The sequence below is a fragment of the Bufo gargarizans genome, chromosome 1 (assembly GCF_014858855.1).
Source record: "Bufo gargarizans isolate SCDJY-AF-19 chromosome 1, ASM1485885v1, whole genome shotgun sequence".
Lineage (NCBI taxonomy): Eukaryota > Metazoa > Chordata > Amphibia > Anura > Bufonidae > Bufo > Bufo gargarizans.
The window spans coordinates 176,840,728-176,866,369 of NC_058080.1; the positions used below are offsets into that span (position 1 = coordinate 176,840,728).

Consider the following 25,642-nt stretch of genomic DNA (forward strand, 5'->3'; position numbering starts at 1 on the left):
GCTCTGGCCTAGCCAGCTACAGTATTTCTTCCATATTTTAAGATATATCGCAGAGGTGACTTCTTTCCTGCTAGATTTAAGGGTATTTATAACCTTCTCAGATAGCCCCCTGCTTTTTAGGGACCTCACGTTCAGGATCCAGGCTGATAATTTGAACAGACCTGGGTTCTGGTGAAGAATTGGGCCCTGAGAAATAATATCCTCCTGTGGGGGAATTCTCCAGGGTTCTTCTAGAGCTAGTTCTTTTAGTACTGGGAACCAATTTCTTTTTGTCCAGTATGGGACAACCAGTATTACTGTTACTGGGTCCGACCTTATTTTTTGCAGCACTCTGGGTATTAGCGGCCAAGGGGGAAAGGCATAGGCTAGATCCCAAGTCCACCTGATTGAGAATGCATCCGTTGCCCAAGGGTTGTCCCCTGGGTTTAGGGAGCAGAAAGGATGGACTTTTGCGTTTTTTCTTGACGCAAACAGGTCTATCTGGGGGATCCCCCTTCTCCTGGTGATCTGATGGAATACATCTGAGTTTAGGGCCCATTCTCCCGGATCTATGGTCATCCTGCTGAGAAAGTCCACCTGTATATTTTCTGTTCCCTTTAAATGGATAGCAGTGATGGAGAGAACATTCCTTTCTGCCCAGAAGATTTTTCCGCCAGTTCTTTTAAGCTTGTTGATCTTGTGCCCCCTTGATGTCTCAGATATGCGACCGCTGTTACATTGTCTGAAAAGATTTTCATGTGTTTTCCGGAGACCTTGTCTTGTGACGCCTTCAGCACCCACCTCCTCAGTTCGCCCTCAGTTCTCTGTGGTTTGATGATTTTTTTATCAAGATGCCCGACCAAATGCCCTGGTAGCTTAGCGAGCCTATCTTTGCTCCCCATCCTGTGCGGCTTGCATCTGTATATATTTGTATCTCTGGATTTTTTACCCAGGGTACCCCTCTTAGCAAGTTTCTGTTTTTCATCCACCAGTCTAAATCTGATTTTACATGGTTTGGAATAGGGATTCTTTTTTCTAGAGAGCAGTGCCTTTTGTCCCAATTTCTCAGGATCCATGACTGGACAACCCTGGTATGAGCCTGAGACCAAGATACTGCCGTTATACAGAAAGTCATCATACCCAAGAGGCTCATGGCGCTGCGTATGGAGCACTGAGACTGACTTTGTGGACAAAACAAAAAAGTTCCAAAGGATGTTATTTTCTCCTGAGGGAGGGATGTAACCTGGGAAACTGATTTCAGGATCACTCCTAGAAACTTCATTTTGGTTGAAGGGATTATGCATGATTTTTTTGGGTTTATTACCCAACCTAGGTCTGAAAATCTGCGTATCAGATTTTTGGTAAGGCTGGTTGTTTCCAGCTCCGAGGGTCCTAGGACCAGAAAATCATCCAAGTATGGGAATATTTTTATTTTACTCTTCTCTCAGGGGGGATATCATTTCCACTACGAGCTTCGTGAATACCCTTGGGGCAGATGAGATTCCAAAGGGTAACACAGTGAACTGGAAGTGTTTTATTTCTCCCAAACTGTCCACTAGGGCGAATCTGAGGTATTTTTGAGATGTCTTGTTTATGGGGACGTGATAGTAAGAGTCCTTTAAGTCTATGGACGTTATGAAGTCTCTGGCCTTGATCAAGGGAATGATGGATGTTATGGATTCCATCCTGAACTTTCTGTATGTGACAGCTTTGTTTAGTCCCTTTAAATTTATAATAGTGCGGAAGGTACCGTCTGGTTTCTGCACCAGAAATAAACTGTAATAGTAACTCCTTCCTCTTTCCATACTAGGGACTTCTGTTACCACTCCTGAATCCATAAGCTGCAGGGCCCCCTGCCAGATTTTTTGGCCTGTGTGAAGTTATTCTGATCTTTCTTGGAGGGGCTGAGGAGAATTCTATCGGGTAGCCATCTCGTATGATGTCTAAGGCCCACAGATTTTTGGTGACGGATTCCCACCGGGACAGAAAATTCCTCAGTCTTCCCCCACTCTGGCGTCATTGTTTATCTGACTGTTTATTTTGGGGGTTAAGAAGGAACCCTCTGCCCCCCCCCCCTTTCTGGTAACTCCACCTACCCACCTTCCCTTTGGCCCTATAGGGTCTAGTCTGGGAATTGAAGGAACGAAAGGGCTTCTTTTTAATTTCTTCCGGAAACCCCTTCTTTTTATCGGCAGCCTTTTCCAGGATGGAGTCTAATACTCTAGGCTTTTGATGCTCTATCCCCTCCCTAGGCTTTCATCAATAATGCCCTTCTAGCTGAATTGGTGAGGGCCGCATCCTTAGCGGCGAACCTCGCCGAGGCATCCGCCAAAAAGGCCGTGGCAGATCTGGGGAGTGGGATAAAGTTTAAATATGTCCTCTCTAGGGGTTTTGTTTTTGATATGTTCTTCCAACTCATTAAGCCATAAACACATAGACCTAGCAACCGACGTCGCAGCTATGTTGGTTTTATCCCCAAACATAGATGCCTCCCAGGATTTTTTTTAGGAGAGAGTCGGCCTTCCTTTCCATTGGGTCCTGTAGTTATGACGAGTCCTCAAATGGGAGGGAGGTCTTTTTAACTACTTTGGCTACCTGGATGTCAATTTTTGGGGTTTAATTAAATAGTTTGACATCCGCTGGATCGAATAATAGCCTATTTCTGAATTTTCTGGATACCCCCAGTCTTCTCTCGGGGTCAGTCCATTCATCCAGTATCATATCTTTTAGGTTCTCATTCATTGGAAATACTTTTAGTTTTTTTGGCTCTGAGTCCCCCAAACATCTCATCCAGGACAGATCTTGGTTTTTTCACCTCCTCAATCCCCATGGTTGCTCTAACCGCGTCCAATAGCTCCTCCATGTCCTCGGAAGAAAAAAAGTATTTTTTACTATCTTCCATAATTTCACCCTCTGATAGAGCGTCGATATCAACATTCTGTCTAGAGGTGGAGGCCTCCTCGTCCATATCCTCTGAAGCAGACGAGGATGGGACCGACAATCTAGGTTTTTTCACCGGAGGTGTAGGAGGGATTGATCTGAGAGAGGCCAGGGAAGAATTAATTTCATTCTGAATTAGTGATTTGACCTCTGACAAAATCGACGGTTGCTCCTCTTTTATAAGATAATTTATGCAACCCTGGCAGAGTTTCTTTTTATGATTCTCAGGAAATCTCTTGCTACAAGTCGCACATCTATGAACTTTAGTTCTTGTTCTGGGCTCTTTAACTCCCTATAAGAGAGGAGCAGCCAGGTATCAATAGAAATGATAATCAAACAAGTAAAAAATGATACATAATTTTTTCTCTCCCCACAGAGGAACTCACGGTTAGAGTAGCCGAGGGGGCTTCAGATTCCATCTGGACTGCAGGGGCGTCGGGGACAGACATCTGTAGTGTGTCTGCTCCAGGAGGAAGACCGGTTGTATGCCACTGCTATTCAAAACTGCCGCTTCTAATAGTCAGCGCGGCGTCTGACGTCATCGCGGTGCGCCCCGGTCCAAGCTCCGCCCCTTCTGCCTCCTGCCGGCCCAGAGTTGAGTGTAGTGCTATGGCTTCATCCAGGAGTCGGCGTGCAACATGCTCTGCTTACGTGCGGTCAGCTTTCTCTATGCAGGGAATAGGGACCGACGCTGTGGGAGAGATGCAGGCTCCTGCAGACAGGAACGAGATCAGCTCCACATGTATCCTCTGCCCAGCTTTGGACCCAACCGCAGGAGGGCAGAGGAAGAGGACACAAATCCTCAGGTACTTTTAAAACAATAAAACGTTCTTCACCTCCATCAGGAGGGCTCTCTGTGAGTTGCCCCCATAGGGACAGGAAACACTGAGGGTAAGAGTGGGTGGTGGCCTTTTAAACTCTGTGATCCTGCCCCTACAGAGGTCAAGGGTCAATCTCATAGTAGAGCCGTCATGGTGGACGAAATGGAAAATGTCGCTATAGTATTTTTTTCTGGGAAAATGGCAGTATTCCTGCTGAGAGACTACATTTTAGTCAATGGGACTAAACGCGGTGTATGGGACATGACAGATCGAGCGATTCCAGTTTTCTGCTCCTGTGTCAGAACAGAAAAAAATCAGACTTTTGCAGCAGATGTGAACCTAGCCTGAGCTTTACTACACAGGTTTTAAAGCGGCCTGCCCCTTAGATCAGCTGCACATCACCAGCTCTAAAACCACTGCATGCCAAGTATGACAGAAAGGGTAGGGCCCTGCAGGGCGGCACTGATGAGGCAGCACACGGCAGCTTTTAAATTGACAGGTAAGTGACCACAAAACTTTGCTGGGAAGCAGCTATTTCACCTGCAAACCCGCATGGCCACTGCAATCGGCAGTGCAGTTTTATGGCTTAAAGAGCAGCTTGCCAGCAGAACAATGCTGCCACTTATTTAAACTGCAGGGGCTGCGTGCTGCCACAGTTATCAGCCCTGTTGCAGCCTGTTCACTCCGGTCCTGTGTGGCCTTACCCTTAAAGGGGTTATCCCGGTAATTTATATTGATGACCTATCAATATCAGACTGGCATGGGTCAGACACAGGGGACCTCCCTAGGCCAAGGGACGTCACCGAACATCAGTCACATGGCTTAGTTGCAGCTCAGCCCCATTGAAATGGATGGGTCTGAGCTTAAATACTAAGCACAGCTGCTATTCCAGGAGCCGGCTGTTCTCACCAGAGCTCCGATGAGCGCAGCGACTCCCTGAAACAGATGATCAGCAGGGGTTCTGGGAATCGGACACCCACCGATGTGATAACGATGACCTATCCTAAGGATAGGTCATCATTACTTTTAAGTAGAAAACCCCAGACAGTGCAAAAATGATTACCTTTTATACTAATAGGCTTAGAACATGCTATGTTGTCCAAACCTACGCTTGCCCAGGAAGGCCCAGCATACAGACATTCCCAGTGAAGCTGTCAGATTCTACTCAAATCAGATATACTACAAGTTCTCACAAAACATCATTTGTCTGCAGATCTATGACTAATGTTTAAGGATTCCCCCCTTTCTTTTTATCCAGGTGTTATTGCTATGTGCAGTATAGCAGAATATGACTGGATCATTCACCACTGATGTGTCACAAGGACTGAACATTTGACTTTGAAGATCTGAGATTCTCAAAGAAAGGTCGGTTTTGTATGGTTAACTCCATTTATACAGGACAAATGTCTACCCCCACAGCACGCAGACATAAAAAATTTAAGACATATGCATGTGAAGAATATAAAAGGCAGCGCAGAATTTACAGATTTATTCTATAATAAGTTTCTAAAGGTTAAATGATTTGCCTCTGTAAAGCTTAAATGGAACCTGTCACCGGGATTTTGTGTATAGAGCTGAGGACATGGGTTGCTAGATTGCCGCTAGCACATCGGCAATACCCAGTCCCCATAGCTCTGTGTGCTTTTATGGTGTAAAAAAAACGATTTGATACATATGCAAATTAACCTGAGATGAGTCAGAGACAGGACTTATCTCAGGTTCATTTGCATATGTATCAAATCGTTTTTTTGACACACACAATAAAAGCACACAGAGCTATGGGGACTGGATATTGCGGATTTGCTAGCGGTGATCCAGCAACCCGTCCTCAGCTCTATACACAAAATCCCAGTGACAGGTTCCATTTAAAGGGGTTTTCTGAGACTTTAATTCTGATGACCTATCCTCAGGATAGGTCATCAGTACCTGATCAGTGGGGGCCCGACACCCAGGACCAGTTGAGAAGGCAGTATACAGCAGACATTTTTGGGAGGAATGAGGAAGCAGTGCAGGGAAATAATGTATTACACATTACTCATTGAACTCAAACAGACATGCTCTGACTGAGCAAGAGAAGCTATGTTGTTTGTATTTTTTTGATTTTCACTCTGGCTAATAGATGAAGTTCCTGACAGTGTGAAAGAGAAACCCCATCAAAACTGAGAAAGTTCTGTATATAGGTTTGCTAATCCAGACAACCCCTTTAAATGGTAAGGCAGGTGCATATGTCACAATATAAGAAAAAAAACACTATTTTCAAGCCCTCTAAAAGAGTATTCCTCAACCAGTAACTTTCCATATGTTGCAAAACTACAACTCCCTACTACTACTACTACAAAACAGTTGATGAGCCACTGCCTGAGGAACACTGGAAGTACATTGGTTCCTCAAGTTACAACAGTAATTGGTTCTAGGACGACCATTGTAAGTTGAACCCATTCTAACTTTAGTCCATAATTGTAAGGAAAACAAGCAACGGTTTACAAAGACCTAAAAGTCATCCCGAGAAAAAAAATTAATGTTTAAGAAGAATAAGCAGATGACTGAGATAAAGCAAATCCTAATATATAGGAGTCAGGAATAGATGCTGGAAGCTGTAGATCACTCTGGAAGAGGAGGACAGGAACTTTTTCAGTGTCCTGTATAGCACCATTGTGTACCAGAGGACTAAAATGGAGCCACCCTTACCTGATAACCAAAGGAGAAGCTCATCCTGTGACCTATAGAGGATGGTACTAGAAAACCAGTATAAGTAGTTTACCAGTGTGATGGCCATATTGACTGGTTGGATATAAGTCTGAGACACTGTATGTTGTCTGTAGTCTAGTTTCAACTTATGATGGCCCAGGAGAAACCAATAAAAGTTGAAAGTATTGTATCCTGAGGCAGCACTTTACTAGCAGCAAGAAAATAAGACCCTTGTGAAATGACAGTGACAAGATAAAGCCTGGCGATGGTTGCTTTTCTTACCTTGTTCTCCTCTAGGAACTTCAGTTTGATAGAGACATCATTTCTCATCTTGTCATACTTTTCCTTGTGAATCTGGAACATCTGCTGAGAATGCTCAATCTTCGGCAATGTTGTTGCATCTCGTGGTCCCAAGTTGAGCTCCTCCAGATCTGTGCGGTAGGCATCATATTCAATCCTGTCACAAATTCAACACAGTATTCATTAGTGCGGAATATACCCTATACTCATTCATACACCAATGTTATACACTAATGCTGCAGAGTACAAACGTAAAACATATTTGGTTGGCGCCAGGCTCGGACTGGCCCACCGGGGAGGTGGTGGATTCCTCAGTGGGCCCCCAGTCACCTGCGTCTGGAGATAAGACGGAGGAGTAATTATTTCTCTTGTTTCTCAGGAGAGATAATTATTGTAGCCACTAGGTGGCACAGCAATACAGCCTCTTAACAATGTAAATTGTACAGCAGGCCCCACAGTATCTTCTAAACTTCCCGGCTGTTGACAGTGAATGAGGAGAGAACATGTCTGGCCATCCTCCTGTCCTCCCTGCGGTCACAAAACTGGCTGCTGGAGAGAAGGACTCCTCTGCGGTGCTGGGCTGATTTCTCAGGTGAGTGACAGTAGTGAGCTGTAGGAGACTGTAAGGGGGAAATAGGGGATATGTTTATAGCAGACATAGATCTATGAATGTGTGCTGCTCTCTGCAGAGTTCAGAGTGGCATTGGGGGAACTCTGCCCTAGGTCCCCCCAATGCCTCTGCTTTAGGTGCACCCTCATAAGTGCCCCAGCTCCAGATGCCCCCCCCTCTAAATGTACCCCTAATATTGCCTCTTCTCCAGGTACCCCTACTCCAGGATCTCCACTATTACCCTGCGTCAGGTAACCCTAATGCCTCTGTTTGAGTTATGACCCTCCATTTGTGCCCTTTGCTTGCGTGGCTCCTCTAGAACCTTTGTTTGGGCTTTGTTAAAGGTTGTGACCTGCAAAGGGGGTTGGACTTATGCCCGAAAAATTCTGCACAGTGCGTCACATTCTCCAGTATTGACACGAATGGCTTACATCGTGGTAGTGATATTCCGTATTTACAGGCATCACTGCTGCCATGTAAATAAATACTGGTGGAGGATTTAAAGGAGTTGTCCAGGTTTTTAAGTTATCCTCCACACCATAGGGCATAACTATATGATTAGTGGGGTCCGATTCTGCAACCCCCTACTGATTCCAGGAACGGGTCCTGTTCCCCCTTTTTGAAGGTGTGGCAGGCCACACATATGCCCTGCTGCTCCATTTATTCTCTTTGGGACCACTGGAAATAGCCAGGGCTGTACTCTGCCATCTCCAGCGACCCCATAGAGAATGGATGGCGATGCAGGGCATATGCTCGACCTGCCACTCAGTCAAGAAGGGGGATCAGTGGGGGCTCCCGCATTTAGACCCCCACGGATCACTTAGTTATCCCAGATCCTGTGCATAGAGGATAACTAGAAAAGTGGACACAGGCCCTTTAACAGGCGAGCATTTCTATTTTAGTTTGACACATATTTTGGGCCAGATTTTTAATTTGTATTTTATTTATTTTTTACACCCAAAGAAAACCTTTAAGGATAGGGAATGTGAAAAGGTCCAACAGCTATGACACGACAGGTGATCTGAGTGATCGGAGTCTGACTGCTGGGACCTCCATGATTAAGGGAACGTGGTCTTAAGACCCTTGTGTACATAGAGATTGGCGGTAATGTCATTGAATGTCTCAGGACCCCTTTTTTCATGATCAGTGGGTGTTCCAGCAGTCAGACCCCAGCAATCTGATATTTATCACCTATCCAGTAGATAGGCAATAGGTCATTATGGTAGGACAACCCTTTTAATTATAATGTAGATTGTGTGCAATCAGAGGAGGTTACGATTTGGCAAATTTCATGCTTAACCCCTTAAGGACTCAGCCCTATTTCACCTTAAGGACTTGGCCATTTTTTGCAAATCTGACCAGTGTCCCTTTAAGTGCTCATAACTTTAAAACACTTTGACTTATCCAGGCCATTCTGAGATTGTTTTTTCGTCACATATTGTACTTCATGACACTGGTAAAATGAAGTCAAAAAAATTATTTTTTTTGCATAAAAAAATACCTAATTTACAAAAAATTTGGAAAAATTAGCAAATTTCAAAGTTTCAGTTTCTCTACTTCTGTAATACATAGTAATACCCCCAAAAATTGTGATGACTTTACATTCCCCATATGTCTACTTCAGGTTGGAATTATTTTGGGAATGATATTTTATTTTTTGGGGATGTTACAAGGTTTAGAACTTTAGAAGCAAATATTGAAATTTTTCAGAAATTTACAAAAACCCAATTTTTAGGGACCACTACAGCTCTGAAGTCACTTTGCGAGGCTTACATAATAGAAACCACCCAAAAATGACCCCATTCTATAAACTACACCCCTCAAGGTATTCAAAACTGATTTTACAAACTTTGTTAACCCTTTAGGTGTTGCACAAGAGTTATTGGCAAATGGGGATGAAATTTGAGAATTTCATTTTTTTGCCTAATTTTCCATTTTAACCCATTTTTTCCACTAACAAAGCAAGGATTAACAGCCAAACAAGACTGTATCTTTATTGCCCTGACTCTGCCGTTTACAGAAACACCCCATATGTGGCCGTAAACTACTGTACGGCCACACAGCGGGGCGTAGAGTGAAAGGTGCGCCGTATGGTTTTTGGAAGGCAGATTTTGCTGGACTGGTTTTTTGACACCATGTCCCATTTGAAGCCCCCTGATGCACCCCTAGAGTAGAAACTCCATAAAAGTGACCCCATCTAAGAAACTACACCCCTCAAGGTATTCAAAACTGATTTTAAAAACTTTGTTAACCCTTTAGGTGTTGCACAAGATATAATAGAAAATAGAGATACAATTTCAAAATTTCACTTTTTTGGCAGATTTTCCATTTTAATATATTTTTTCAAGTAACAAAGCAAGGGTTAACAGCCAAACAAAACTCATTATTTATGGCCCTAATTCTGTAGTTTACAGAAACACCCCATATGTGGTCGTAAACTGCTGTACGGGCACACGGCAGGGCGCAGAAGGAAAGGAATGCCATACGGTTTTTGGAAGGCAGATTTTGCTGGACTGGTTTTTTTTACACCATGTCCCATTTGAAGCCCCCCTGATGCACCCCTAGAGTAGAAACTCCAAAAAAGTGACCCCATTTTAGAAACTACGGGATAAGGTGGCAGTTTTCTTGGTACTAGTTTAGGGTACATATGATTTTTGGTTGCTCTATATTACACTTTTTGTGCGGCAAGGTAACAAGAAATAGCTTTTTTGGCACCGTTTTTTTTTTTTGTTATTTACAACATTCATCTGAAAGGTTAGATCATGTGGTAATTTTATAGAGCAGGTTGTCACGGACGCGGCGATACCTAATATGTATACTTTTTTTTATTTATGTAAGTTTTACACAATGATTTCATTGTTAAAACAAAAAAAGTTTTAGTTTCTCCATAGTCTAAGAGCCATAGTTTTTTCAGTTTTTGGGCGATTATCTTATGTAGGGTCTCATTTTTTGCGGGATGGGATGGCTGTTTTATTGGCACTATTTTGGGGTGCATATGACTTTTTGATCGCTTGCTATTGCACTTTTTGTGACGTAAGATGACAAAAAATTGCTTTTTTTAAACCGTTTTTATTTTTATTTTTTTACGGTGGTCACCTGAGGGGTTAACTCATGTGATATTTTTATAGAGCCGGTCGATACGGACACGGCGATACCTAATATGTATACTTTTTTTAATTTATGTAAGTTTTACACAATGATTTAATTTTTGAAACAAAAAAAATTATGTTTTAGTGTTTCCATAGTCTAAGAGCCATAGTTTTTTCAGTTTTTGGGCGATAATCTTGGGTAGGGTCTCATTTTTTGCGGGATGAGATGCCGGTTTGATTGGCACTATTTTGGCGTACATGCGACTTTTTTGATCACTTTTATTACCTTTTTTGGGAAGTAAGGTGGGCAAAATTTAAATTTTCTCATAGTTTTATTTTTTTATTTTTATGGCGTTCACCGTGCGGGGAAAGTAACATGACCGTTTTATAGATCAGGTCGTTACGGACGCGGCGATACCAAACATGTGTAGGGAATTTTATTTTTTTCATTTCTAATTAGTGATAAATGTGTTTTTTGATTTTCACTTTTTTTGCACTTTTTCTTACTTTTTTTTTGACCCAGACCCACTTGGTTCTTGAAGATCCAGTGGGTCTGGTGTCTGCATAATACAGTACAGAACCTATATAGGGTTCTGTACTGTATTTTACTTACACTGAACAGATCTATGCTTTCAGCACAGATCTGTTCAGCACCATGGACAGCAGGACGCCTGAGCAGGCGTCCTGTTGCCATGGGAACCTTCCCCGTCTGCCACAACTTCGCAGACGGGGAAGGGTAAGGACTGGGGCTTCGGGGGGCTGTCTGGGGGCTCTCTCCCTCTCCATCGGGGGGCTGCAAAGGCACAGCAGCCCCCCGATGGGAGAGGGAGGGAGCCGCATCTTACTGTTAACTCTTTCCATACAGCGGTCCGTACGGACCGCTGTATGGAAAGGGTTAAACGGCTGACATCCATTCACAGATGTCAGCCGTTTATACCAGGGTGCCAGCAATGTGCTGGCACCCTGGTATACCCACTAGAAGCCAACGATTATTCGGCGGGAGGCGGGCGGGGGATCGCGATCCCGCCTCCCGCAACACCCCCCCTGCACCTCCCACCAGGCTAAAATCATGCAGGGGTGCAGGGGGGGTGATCACTATATATTTGAGCCACACTAAAGTTTCTGATCGCCGCGGTCAGGGACCGCGGCGATCAGAAACAGCAGAAATAGCAACAAACCGCAGGTCTGAATTGACCTGCGGTTTGCTGCGATCGCCGATACGGGGGGGTCATATGACCCCCCCAGGCGTTGTGACAGGATGCCGGCTGAATGATTTCAGCCGGCATCCTGTGCGGATTAACCCCTGGGGCGCCACAATCTCAATTTAAACTCATGACGTACCGGTACGTCATGGGTCCTTAAGGACTCGGGAAACATGCCGTACCGGTACGTCATGGGTCCCTAAGGGGTTAAAGGGTGTGTCTCACTTAAATGGCATTTATCATGCAGTTAATACAAGGCACTTACTAATGTATTGTGATAGTCCATATTGCCTCCTTTCCATCACATTATACAGAGCACTAGGGATCGACCGATTATCGGTTTTACCGATATTATCATCCGCTATTCAGGATTTTGACCGTTATCGGTGTCGGCATCTATTTGGCCAATATTCCGATAACGTATGGGGAACACGGATCGCGCTGCTGAGAGCGCTCTCCGTGCTCCCTCAGCAGCACAGGGGAGAAGGAAGCAGTGTGTCCCTCCCCCCTGTGCTGCTGCTGCCGCCAATGAAGAGACAGATGGGAAGAGGAGGGGAGGGGCTGTGGCCACGAAGATAAATATCTAATTTATTCATATACAGGAGGCGGGAGCTGGCTGCAGAATCACATAGCCAGCTCCCGACCTCTATGAGCAGTAGCCGCGATCCGTGGTAGTTAACCCCTCAGGTGCCACGGATCGCAGCTACCGCTCATAGAGGTCGGGAGCCGGCTATGCGATTCTGCAGCCAGCTCCCACCTCCTGTATATGAATAAATAAGATATTTATCTTCATTGGTGGCGCAGTGCGCCCCCCACCCCCTCCCTAGTATTAAAAACATTGGTGGCGCAGTGCGCCCTCCCAGTATTAATCATTGGTGGCAGTGGCCACAGGGTCCCCTCTCCCCTCCTCCTCCAATTGGAGCCCCAGCAGTGTAAGCCTGGGGCTCCGATCGGTTACCATGGCAGCCAGGACGCTATTGAAGCCCTGGCTGCCATGGTAACATCCCTGATGCTGTGTGCACTATGTACAGAGCAGCAGGGACAGTGTGAGGTCCTATTCACCCTGATAGAGCTCTATCAGGGTGAATAGGACAAGGGTTCTAGTCCCTAAGGGGGCTAAAAGTTAGTAAAAAAAAAATTAAAAATAAACGTTAACAATAAACATATTCACTTTCAGCAGATTTGTGTAGGTATTTTATTTATTTTTTTCAAAAATCAATATCGGTCGATCCCTACACAGCACAGATCCGTGGTTGTTACCACCGTGTAATCCAGCAGTGGTGGCCGTGCTTACACACTATAGGGAAAGGCTGGAAGTGCGCATAGGCCAACACCTTTACCTACAGTGTGCAAACACGGCCACTGCTCCTGGATTACACAGTGTTCATAACCACGGATACGTGCTGTGTATAATGTGATGGAAAGGAGGCAATATGGACAATCACAATACATTGTAGTAAGTGCCTTGTATTAACATTCTCTACTTGATAAATAGCAATTGCTGAAGTGAGTCAACCCCTTTAAGTGTGCTACACTTAATAGGGTTAGGAATAAATGTCTTGGTGCGTGCATTGCACGTTTCCTATGTGTGATTGGTGTGTGCTATATAAGATCTATGTATCAGTGGTGTATGTGCAGCATGTGACATATGCATCAGTGGCATGTGACCCATGTATAAGTGTCTTGTGTCCCACATGTGTCCAATGAGTGATTGGTGTGCGCTGCATGTGTCTTGTTTCTGACTAACTTAAGTGCAGGATATAAATACATGTGTAAATTCTGCCATGTGTATGTTTGTGCAGTCTGCAAATTGCGGATCCGAAAAACATGGATACCGGGTATGTGCATTCCACATTATGCGGAACAGAACAGCCGTCCTCTAGTAGAATAGTCCTATCCTTGTCTGTAATGTGGACAATAAAATGACATGTTCTATCATTTTGCAGAACGGCCATGCGAACATACAGACACAGAATGCACACAGAGTCATTTTTTAAAAAAATTTTTTTGCTGCCCCATTGAAGTGAAGGGAACGGTACGGACATGGAATAAAAATAAGTTTGTGTGCATGAGCCCTAAGGTGGGCCCCCAGAACCAGTTACACTGGTGGGCCCTAAGAACCCCAGTCCAACACTGGTTGGTGCAAATTTCAAATAGTTTCCAACGGGTCTTTCTAGATGCTAGTAAAAAGGTGAAAAGATCTAAAAATGGATAGCAGCAATCAATATAGAATCTGTCTGAGTATGAGGCACATAATTCTGAAATTACCTATCGCAAGTGCCCAGGGGCGGAGAGTGTGTTGCAACTGCCCAGTGCTCCCCGCCTTACTTGCGCCCGACTACTCCCCTCTGTATCGTCTGGCCAGCCCTGTATTCTTGCTGCGTCATTCTTGTCTTCATTCATAATCCAGCGCCTGTGTGCTTCATCGCTGGGCCCGTTACTTAATCGGCGCATGCGCACTGCATATCAGTATGCCTCTGCCCAAAGTGGGCAATGTACTGCGCATACCTGGACCCGGCAGTGAAGCGTTGTCTACATGAAGGCTTTATTATAAATAACAGAAAATTAAATGCGGTTTAAGGGTCTATTCACACATCTGTAGTGTATTGCGAATCCGCAATACACCGGGCCGGCACCTCTATAGAAATGCGGACATGTTCTATTTTTTTTCGGGAGCCGCAGACCGGAAATGTGGATGCGGACAGCACAATGTGTGCTGTCTGCATCCTTTCCGTCCCCACTGAGAATGAATGGGTCCGCACCCATTACGCAGAATTGCGGAACGGATGCGAACCCATTCTACGGACGTGTGAATGGACCCCAAGAGTCAGATCCCATGTGATCAGAAACGTATCCCCTACCTGGAAGAACGGTAAAAAACCGTATGCTGCATATTTAAAAAAGGAGACAAAAAATTCCACCTAATGAACAAAAATGACAGTATAACAAAAAAATTAAAAGGTGTCTGTCCTGCATTTCCTATTTTCCAGTAGACCTTCAGCTAACATCTGGAGCTGACACTTTGGCAAAAAAAAAAAAAGCTGCAAAACACATTACTTAAAACTTAAAAAAAAAAAAAACTAATGGGGGAGATTTATCAAAACTGGTGCTAAGTAAAACTGGCTTAATTGCCCATAGCAGCCAATCAGATTCCACCTGTCATTTTTAAGAGCTCCTTTGGAAAATAAAAGGAGGAATCTGATTGGTTGCTGTGGGCAACGAAGTCAGTTTTCCTTTACATCAGTTTTAATAAATCTGAGTGAAAGCACCCTTAAGCCCACTGGGTCACCTGCAGCTGGACAACCACATAGCAGTTAGTCCCCAATCTAATCATGCTGCGTGTTAAAAGTAAGTGGGTTGAACAGTAGGAATCAAATAGAAGTGAACTCTGATTCACCATTTTTAATTAGCTTTCATATTTCAGGGCCGAAATGTTCTCTTCTCTTAAAGGGGTTAATCCAACCCTAAAAAATGCTCCCCCATATGCCAGGGCCCTTCACACTGATTCTACTTACCTGGCTCTCGGCGCCGCTGGAAAGGAGCAGCCAGTTGTCAGGAATGAAGCGTTCCTTCCCAACAATCGCCTGCTCATTGGTGACGGAAACCACTGTATTTACATGCTGCAATCACCTCCACAGTATGGCTGCTGCTCATCCCCTTACAAAATTATTGTTGCTGGGCAGCAGAGTTTCGCTCAGATGATCTATGGCACCTTTAGGGGGGCAGATTATCGGGAACGAGAGTTTGTAGGAACATTTGTTCCTGATAACCAGTCTGAAGTTACATCAGGCCATGTAAATCCAGTTTAACAAGGAACAGTTTAGGACTGACACAATGTGCAGCTCCCCAAAACCAGAGTTTGGGGTTGCTGTTCATGACTTCCACGGTCACGTTGAAGAAAATGTGCCAGCCACGCTTGAGCAAGAGGGCCGCCATCAGTCAGCAGCTCTCCAATCAAAACTGTCCTAGCTAGCGGCTCAGACAATCTTGTAGCTGTAGTGCCCTTATGACAGTGACCCTTTAAAAATGGCTGCTTCTTTATATTACAAATGATCTGGAAGGAGTAAAAAGTAAAGGCAGGAAATATAATTACTGCAATGTTAGGTAGACTAATAAAGGATTGCTTCCTGTTCACACTGCTATGTCCATGACAATCCAGTAAGTGCAGAACATATCTCATTCGAGACATGCCCAGTCTTAACACTTCTATTAACATCCACACCCTGCACAGACAGTGCATAATTACTGAAGGGCTGACAGCCATACCGTAGGGTTATAATGACCAATCTGATTCACAGCCAAGTTATAGCTGATGCTAAAAACAGCACCTGAATCATAGACCTTTCAGCAAATGCTCTATTAAGGTGATCAAATGCTCCACCTAGAGAGCCTATTGATATGCAATTTACTGGACGACCAAAACGCAAATGCTGCAAAACACTCATATAAATGAGAATCACTCACAATAGTTAAAAAGACTACAATCACCAGCATGTGTTTTGACTGCATATTGGGGGGAGGTTGAGATTCGACCGTGCACAATGAATTTTTTTTTCTTTTCCGGCACAAGTATTGTTTGTCAATTTCAGTTTCATTCTTGATTCAACAGATTTGAAACCTGTAAATGTAACTGGTGAAGTCTAGAATAAGGGCCACCTTGCAAGCAGAATAGTAATGTAGTGAAACTCTCCATTTGCAGCTATACAACACTGAATCCGAGATGGAAAAGGAGGTTCCAGGGAGCAGTGGGGCCTGGTGTCTGCTAGCAGGATAGGCTGATGGCACATGCGTCTTGGTTGCTATGATAATTGGTCATTTTTCTGTTAAACAGGTACGTGTGCGACATCACTTACATATAATGCATTCGGAAAGCCTTCAATCCCTTTGACTTTTCACATTTTGTTGTGTCGAGGTTTTGTGCTAAAATACTAAAAATATACTTAATAGTAACTTCTCTGGTGCCATACTGGAGGCACTAGGAGGTGTAAAATACAGAGAAGGCAAAAACGTTGCCTGCAGCGTTCTGCTGTCCGCTTGAGGAAACCGAGCCAAACGGATCCGTCCTGGCACACAATGTAAGTCAATGGGGACGGATCCGTTTTCTCACACATTAGAAAACGTATCCGTCTCCCATCGACTTTCAATGGAGTTCATGACGGATCTGTCTTGGCGGTGTTACAGATAATACAAATGGATTCATTCATGACGGATGCAAGCAGTTGTATTATTGTAACGGATCCGTTTTTGCAGATCCATGACTGATCCGCCCAAAACGCGAGTGTGAAAGTTGCCTAAGAGAACACAAGAGTGGCTTAGATACAAAGGTGTGAACTAAGGCTACTTTCACACTTGCGTTCAGAGCGGATCCGTCTGGGGTCTGCCCAGACGGATGCGCTCATATAATGCAGACGATGAATCCGCTCAGAACGGATCAGTCTGCATTATATTGTAGAAAAAATTCTAAGTGTGAAAGTAGCTTCAGACGGATCCGTCCAGACTTTACATTTAAAGTCAATGGGGGACGGATCCGTTTAAAAATTGAGCCATGTTGTGTCAAATTCAAACGGATCCGTCCCCATTGACTTACATTGTAAGTCTAGACGGATCCGTTTGCCTCCGCACGGCCAGGCGGAGCGGAGGACAAACGCTGCCAGACTGATGCATTCTGAGTGGATCCGCGTCCACTCAGAATGCATTAGGGCAGTACGGATCCGTTCGGGGCCGCTTGTGAGAGCCTTTAAACGGAACTCGCAAGCGGAGCTCCGAACGCTAGTGTGAAAGTAGCCTAACAGAGAGAGACCTCAAATCAGGAAATTTGAACTCTGCTAGTCAAGTCAGTGCAAAAAAATGCTATAAAATAATAAAAGTTATAGTACTCAAATCAATGATCCCCTGCCGCTCTCCTCTGGATGCTTTCAGTATCCCCTGTGGTCCCCCTCCTGCACCAGCAATGATGTGTGGACACTGACATCTGGCAGCACTGGTGTAGAACGAGGTTTACTGGTCTAAGTCGTCGAGACTGGCTGGGAACCAGAGAAGTGCTGGAACAGGAACAGTGAGGGACGTATTGTTACCTTTTTTATTTTAAAGAGCATCTGTCAGCATGATTAACCCTATTAAAGCAGGCACAATGCCTGGTAGGAATAATCGTGCCGAGTGCAATGACATGTCTGTTACAGCAATCAGCACTGTCATTTTAGGGAAATGTACGCTCTTTTTTTAGGTTAAGCAGGTGCTTGAGGGTGTGCAGTTCTCCTGAGGTGATCTCCCCATCTTTATGGGTAGGTTATAGATGTCACAATCAGTATGAGGTGTACCTTTGTGTTTTATGGTAGGAGTACAATGACGCATTAACATCTACTTGGCACATTCTGACCGTTGGTTCAGGGGTGTAATATGATTGTATGCGTTATCCTAAACTACCTCTAGCATTACCCGTGTACTAGGAGGCACTAGCTTCCAATTGATATATTTGACCATATGTCAGCTTTTGATTAAAAGGTGCAAAATTCCTACATGCGTTAGGTTGCACAAGCATTTACCCAACATATTTGATTTAAAAATATTGCATCCCATTCCCTCACACAATATCTGTATTTTTGTAAACTTCCCTCAGGTGTATACCGCACTTCATTCTTGATGTTATTTGTCTGTATTTTAATCATGTTTTGTATATGTAGTTAAATAAAACTTTGGAGCCTTTTTAGACTCTTGTGTAGGTATTTCGGTTCCATGTTGAGGGTTTGCGATGCTGCCCAGTATTGATATTGGGCTCTTACTTTATTTCATTTTGTGTAACCTGTATGTATTGTTCCTCACTGTTCAGTTGCCTGGCCTTGAAATCTCACCATGTTCTCGCGGGGAGAGGAGGAGGAGGAGATGTAGAGGTGCGCGGAGCACCTCATTAACATAAAAATTCTAAGCTAGTAGGTAGCAACCACTATTTGGGGTTAGGACATTTCTACATGCGATTGACTTGAAGTTCAGAAGAAGAACTAAACCATTCCAGTAAATGTAATCAGAGAGAATTGATAACTGGAATAACGAGCAGATAAAAACGGACATGGTCACTGGGATCTCTGGTAAATGCTGCTCTTCGAACTTGTCAACATTAAATGAGCCCGAAACAAATACGCAGACAACGGAGAATTGTGTGGACACAAACTTCCCACCGGGCCCATAAGGGCAGTTTGTATCTGGCAACGTTGTATCTCTACGGGAGAAGCGTGCCGTAATTCACAGAGGAGATGTAAAAGTAGCAGTATTACCCCTGACCCTTTTACGCAGTACACAGTTAAACCCATAGCTGTGTCTTATGTATGAGGCTGTGAGGACAATCTGGCAGCGCTCTGCACATAGACGCAAGCTTCCCTACAAGTATATACCTTTCTTAGCGCTAGTTAACAGTACAGCGACTGCAGGTTTCTACATCCTGCCCAACATGATCTCCGGATTAATGGAAGTGTTAGGTGCACAGAACTATTCATGAAAGGACATGTGCGGTCCTGAAGTATTTTCTATACTATATATCAACAATTATACGATTGTATAAAACATTTAATAATATGCAATTAGATTGTACCTAAGCAGGACCAGTGCCATCAACAACATAATATATGTAACTGTTATGGACACTTGTGCACCATTTGTTTGGTTTCTAAAGCTATTAGGGGGTACTATTTCTGCTTGGGTAGAGTGCCTAGTAGGTGTAAGGAGTCTTATAAGAAATACAACGCTCCTCTGGGGAAAAGTTAGTCAAATTAGCGCTCTTTCCAAAGAGAGAAAAAAGGCAGGCCTCTACTGCCTCAGACGTAAGGCCTCTACTGCCTCAGCTGTAAGGCCTCTACTGCCTCAGCTGTAAGGCCTCTACTGCCTCAGCTGTAAGGCCTCTACTGCCTCAGCTGTAAGGCCTCTACTGCCTCAGCTGTAAGGCCTCTACTGCCTCAGCTGTAGAGCCTCTACTGCCTCAGCTGTAAGGCCTCTACTGCCTCAGCTGTAAGGCCTCTACTGCCTCAGCTGTAAGGCCTCTACTGCCTCAGCTGTAAGGCCTCTACTGCCTCAGCTGTAAGGCCTCTACTGCCTCAGATGTAAGGCCTCTACTGCCTCAGATGTAAGGCCTCTACTGCCTCAGATGTAAGGCCTCTACTGCCTCAGATGTAAGGCCTCTACTGCCTCAGATGTAAGGCCTCTACTGCCTCAGATGTAAGGCCTCTACTGCCTCAGATGTAAGGCCTCTACTGCCTCAGATGTAAGGCCTCTACTGCCTCAGATGTAAGGCCTCTACTGCCTCAGATGTCAGGCCTCTACTGCCTCAGATGCCAGGCCTCTACTGCCTCAGATGCCAGGCCTCTACTGCCTCAGATGCCAGGCCTCTACTGCCTCAGATGCCAGGCCTCTACTGCCTCAGATGCCAGTTAACCCCAGAAAGTCACACTTTTGTCTAAAATATTTTTTATTTCTGATTGTAGATATCTTTATTCTGTTTCCTGAACATGATTATGGCAGCCACATGGGCCGTTGTTAACAGCATTTAGAGACATGCTTTACGGCAGCCACATGGGCCATAGACACAAATGACAAAACCTGACCTCATTGACTTCTATGGGATTTTCGAGGCATGCTCTGTGACCTGTGCAGAGGTGAGAAGTGCATGGATAAGCTGTGTTATCACCTATTGTGGATCCTGTGTTATCTATACAAAGTATATAGGTAATATCTGTCACGGTAATTCTGCCTGTGATTATATTGAAATCCGTTCAGGATGCATCAGGATGTGGGAGATAATACTGCAGCATGCAGCATTTTTTCCCATTTACATGCATTAATGCCGGATCTGGCCCCGGCAAAAAGGATCCGGCAGTGCGGTCATTCATGCTCAAACCGCAAAAAATTTGAAAAAAATAAATGCCGGATGCGGTTTTCCGGATGACACCGGAGAGACGGATCCGGCATTTCAATACATTTGTCATACGGATGAGGATCCTGTTCTGTATGACAAATGCCATGAGTCTGCATGCGTTTTGATAGATCCAGTAGGCAGTTTCGGCAACGGAACTGCCTGCATCCTCTGCCGCAAGTGTGAAAGTACCCTTATTATTAGACTTTGTGGCCAGTGAGAAAACTGAATTTTTTTTTTTTTTTTAAAAGACAGATAGTGACATGGAAAATTTAAAATATCACCAAAAATTCTTAAGAAATATGTTTAAGATAAAAAATAATCTCCATAATAGGTGATTTTCTGATGAAATATTCCCTTTAAACAGGCCTCGAGACATAATTTAGGATTATAGCCAAGTCTGTAAGCCACCATGAAATCCATCATGTTCAAGGTCTCAACTTTAAATGGTCATAAATCAGTTTAGAAGAGGAGACGCCTGAGAGAAGTTGGAGCCCCAAGTTCTCGGATAACTAGTATAACATAAGGAGCACTTAAACTGCGCCGACTAGAAGACAATTATTGGGAGGGAAGTGTTCCTTCCCAACAATTTACTGCTCATCATTTACATGCAGCGATCTCCTCCACTGTATGGGGACGAGCAAAGGCTACTGCGATCGCTCATCCTCATGGAGAGCTATTGTTTCTGGGCAGCAGACGGCGCTTCACACCGCACCAGAAACGATGATCGAGGTGTCTGCATAATCAATTCACCCGAAGATTTGCTCGCTCATCTGGCGATCTGCGGCACCTTTAGGCAAGCAGATGATCGGAACTAAGCATTCCTATGGACCTTTGTTCCTGATAACCTGGCCAGTGCAAATGCGCCTTAACTGTATACACATGCCAGTTGTAAAAAGCCAAAACTTAATTAGCAATTCATTTTAATTAACATTTAATAAATTCAAAAATAAAAAAATTATAATAATAATGGAAAGGGTGTCTACAGCTCTTAATGTAAATTAATACGCATAGAATAATAGACAGGAAAACATAAGGAGAATAAACTGCCTACAGACGCCCCTAGAAAAACCGGACTTGCTGCTCGAGCTGAACAGTTTAGGGTGCCTTCAAATGCGGAAGATTATGTTGCAGATATGTCTGACTGAAACCACTTCCACTCATCTGAATTGTAGATTGTAAGCTCTCACGGGCAGGGCCCTCTCTCTTTGTAACTCGTCTTGTTCATGCTTAGTGCAATTGTCTGTATTAGGTAAGTATACCCCTTATCATAGGTATAGCGCTATGGAATGAATGGCACTTTAATAATAACAATAATAATTGGGCAGTTTTTGCGGCGAGCTCTTGATTTACTGCAAAGGTGCTGTGTGTGCCGGATGCCTTCTGTTTGTCAAGCAAGCCCCATTCAATTCTATGGAGCCAGAGCTGCATGAAAACCGCACGATATAGAAGATGCTGCACAAGTGACGCTAGAAAAACAACGCTCATGTGCACAGACCAACTGAAATGAGCAAGTCAAGTGTCAGTCTGGAGTCTATGCATTTGTTAGACGCATTGCATCCGGATGGAAAACCCACTCGTGTGAAAGAGGCCTTAGGCTGGAGCTACGCCTAGACTTTTTGCATCACTACTTATTGATTTTAACTATTGAGATACAGCTGCAGTTTAAAACATGCTGCATGCAATCCTGGGCACTGTAGCCGTCACTTGTAGTGCTACAAATAGCTCCAGCGTTAAAGGGGTTATCCGATAATTTACATTGATGACCTATCGTCTGGATAGTTCATCAATATGAGATCGGCGGCGATCCGATACTCTGTGAGCGGGGCGGCCTCTTCCTAGGCCAGTGATGGCGAACCTTTTACAGACTGAGTGCCCAAACTGCAACATAAACCCACTTATTTATCGCAAAGTGCCAACACAGCAATTTACCTTGAATACTACAGTCCGATATAGAATATCTTCCAAGTACTTTATCATTTATCTACAATAGCCTGCCTACATTCAGTGCGCTGCCTGTGGGGTTCATAGTGCGCTCTGCGCTGATGACTGACAGGAGAAGTCTAAGGCATATTGGTACAGCATAGACTTTTTCCAGGGTGTGGGTGCCCACAGAGAAGGCTCTGAGTGCCACCTCTGGCACCCGTGCCATAGGTTCGCCATCACTGTCCTAGGCCATGTGATGTTACTGTACATCAGTCACATGGCCTAGCTGCAACTCAGCCCCACTGAAGTGAAAGGTGATGAGCTGCAATACCAAGCACAGCTGCTATACAATGTACGGTCTGTGCTGCCAGGACTCGGCTACAGCCCCAATACCCCCAACAATGAGAACAGGTCATCATTATGTTTACCTGGATAACCCATTTAAAAAGGGGCTGTCTCACTTCAGCAAATGGCATTTATCATGTATAGAAAGTTACTACAAGGCACTTACTAATGTATTGTGATTGTCCATATTGCTTCCTTTGTCGCCTCGATTCATTTTTCCATCACATTATACACTGCTCGTTTCCATGGTTACAACCACCCTGCAATCCATCAGTGATGGTCGTGCTTGCACACTATAGGAAATAGAACAGGCCTCTCTGGTGGCCAAGATCATGGTAGCACACAGGCTGGTGCTTTTTCCTATAGTGTGCAAGCACGACCACCACTGCTGGATTGCAGGGTGGTCATACCTATGGAATCGAGCAGTGTATTAATGTGATGGAAAAATTATTCAAGCCTGCAAAGGAAGCAATAAGGACAATCACAATACACTTACATAGTTAAGTGTCGTGTATTAACTTTATCTACATAATAAATGCTATTTGCTGACGTGAGACAGCACCTTTAAGGCTATGTTCACACAGTGGATTTTTGCCACAGATTCCAGCGTGGATTCCACACTGAAAACTGCACGGCATCACAGCTCATGCTTTTGGCTTACAAATACTGACGAAACCTGCAATGTATGAATAAGGATTAACATGGAAATGTTGCTACTGCTGCACAGATGAGAACATACCGAGAGACGTGCATTCAGCTATGGAACGTAATACCACATGCTGCATTTATCATGCACGTAAGGACAGCAGGTATATTGGAGGATTGGTGGCATGATGGTATAGTGATTGTCACATCGATGCGTGCAGCAGGCACCGTGGTAAGTATTTCTAGGGAGATAAACTCATCAGCTTATTTGCATAATTTCCTTAGCATTAACCTGACTGTCCATTTTGAATCCCTGAGGTGGACATAAATGAATGGGCAGTGCTAAAAGAGCAAAAAAAAGTTACAGACTATCCCATCATTATTATGTTATGATTGCCACTAATAAAGAATCAGAAATTCCCTCAACTGCCGATATTTTGAAATGTATCTTTGAATCTGTGTGCTTTGTTATATATGAAAATCTTTAGCCCCTTCCTGTTAACAATTTTCATTCTTTTGCTCCCTGCCTTCCAAAAGCAATAGCCTTATGGGTGCTTGTTTTTTTTTGCTACGTCATCTAAGGGGGTTAAATGTTCATGATTGAAGCTGCCTCATGTCTGCCGCCAATCTTGAGCGGTCGTCATGCGCTGCCCATGTACAGTGGATGTCAGTAAGTGGTTAAGGAAAGTATCCCTTCCAAATGGTGGAAGTAGTTAATAATGGGGTTCCCACTGTGCTAAAGGGGTTTTCCAGGATAGGTTAGCAATATCAGATGGATGGGGATCTGACCACTGGAACACTGCAGATCAGCTGCTTAAGGGTCCATTCACACGCTCCAAGTGTTTTGGGGTCCTGCAAAACACAGCCAGCACTATGATAGAAATGCCTATTCTTCTCTGTGGCTACAGACAAGAATAGGACATGCTCTATCTTCTTTTTCGGGGCTGCGGAATGGAAGTGCGGATACGGACAGCACACGGTGTGCCGTCTGCATCTTCTGAGGCTTCATTGAAATGAATGGGTCCACACCGATTCCACAAAATTGGTCATAAGATCGTTGCTTTTTGAACCAGTTGATATCTCCTGTGCTGCTGCTCGCCAGGCCCCCTTTAGGGAACGTGGTGAGGGTGGCCTGAAAACTGGGATATGCGACTATTTAAAAAAATATATAATAGTTAACGCCACTTTTAAAGCTCAAGGGAGATCTCACCCATTATGTAAAAAAAATATATTAAAACTAAGTAAAAATGATACAGAATTTTTTTTTATAAAATACTGTACAAATAAAATAAATCAAAACTACCACGCCAACCAAAGCCGTTGCCATTATAAATATAATATATCAAAAAGACAGACACAAAATAGAGAACTCATTTTAATAATTTATTTTGGTGTCAGATTGTATATTTTAAAAATAAGGAGCAATACTTAAAAAAAAAAAAAAAAAAAAAAAAAAAAAAAAGACTATTTTAAAAATGTTTTGCACAAACATTTAAAATGAAAACGTTACATCCGTTAAACCACCACATGTGCTAATGGACATTAAAGGTCTGGTGATAAACAATGAGCGCTTTCCCCAGTAGTAAGGGTAAGTACTCACTGGATGCAGCATGGCGCCTGTCACACAGATATAGCATATAACTGGGGGGGGGGGGGGGGGGAGGTAATAACCAATGAGCGCCGTCCTCAGCAGTGAAGGAAAGCGCTCGTTCATGAATAGGAGGCAGGGTGGAAGGAAATGTCACCTATTACACGGCACTGTTTTCAGGCCAAATACTGGGAATAAGTGTTGATAGCTGACCTGTATAACTCGTTTGCTGGCTGATTTGCATATTTCATCAGAATGGGAGATTAACAATTATCATCAGCACATGTCCCTGTATAATTAGTGATGTGCTGCTGATAATCAATAGAACTGATGTAGCAATCATCCCTTCCCATTCACTTTGCACCGGCCTGTATAATAGACTGATGCAAGCAAACACCAATGGACATTTTATTCCCCTTAAAATATAGCAATGAGACAATGCGGCCCCCCAGACTAAAATAAAAGTTGTGCACCCCTGGCTCTAAAGGCCATCTATGAGAAAAAGAAAGGGTAACTAAACCTAAGGGGCGGAAGTGCTGCTCAGAGCTTTCATCTGCCCTGCTCGGCTTAGGAGCTTGTGGCATACAGGTCCATAGAAAGTATATAGTATCTG

The 25,642-nt window shown here is 44.0% G+C and overlaps 1 protein-coding gene across 3 annotated transcripts in view; it reads right to left on the reverse strand.

Moving 5' to 3' along the window:
* The window catches only part of ARFIP1 (ADP ribosylation factor interacting protein 1), a 183,831-nt gene that overhangs the window by 16,911 nt on the left and 141,278 nt on the right, over positions 1–25,642 (reverse strand). For all 3 annotated transcript variants that reach the window (XM_044300343.1, XM_044300344.1, XM_044300342.1), the window contains one exon: positions 6,711–6,885. In XM_044300343.1, coding sequence (XP_044156278.1) covers positions 6,711–6,885 — 175 coding nt within the window. The remainder of the gene's footprint in view (positions 1–6,710; positions 6,886–25,642) is intronic.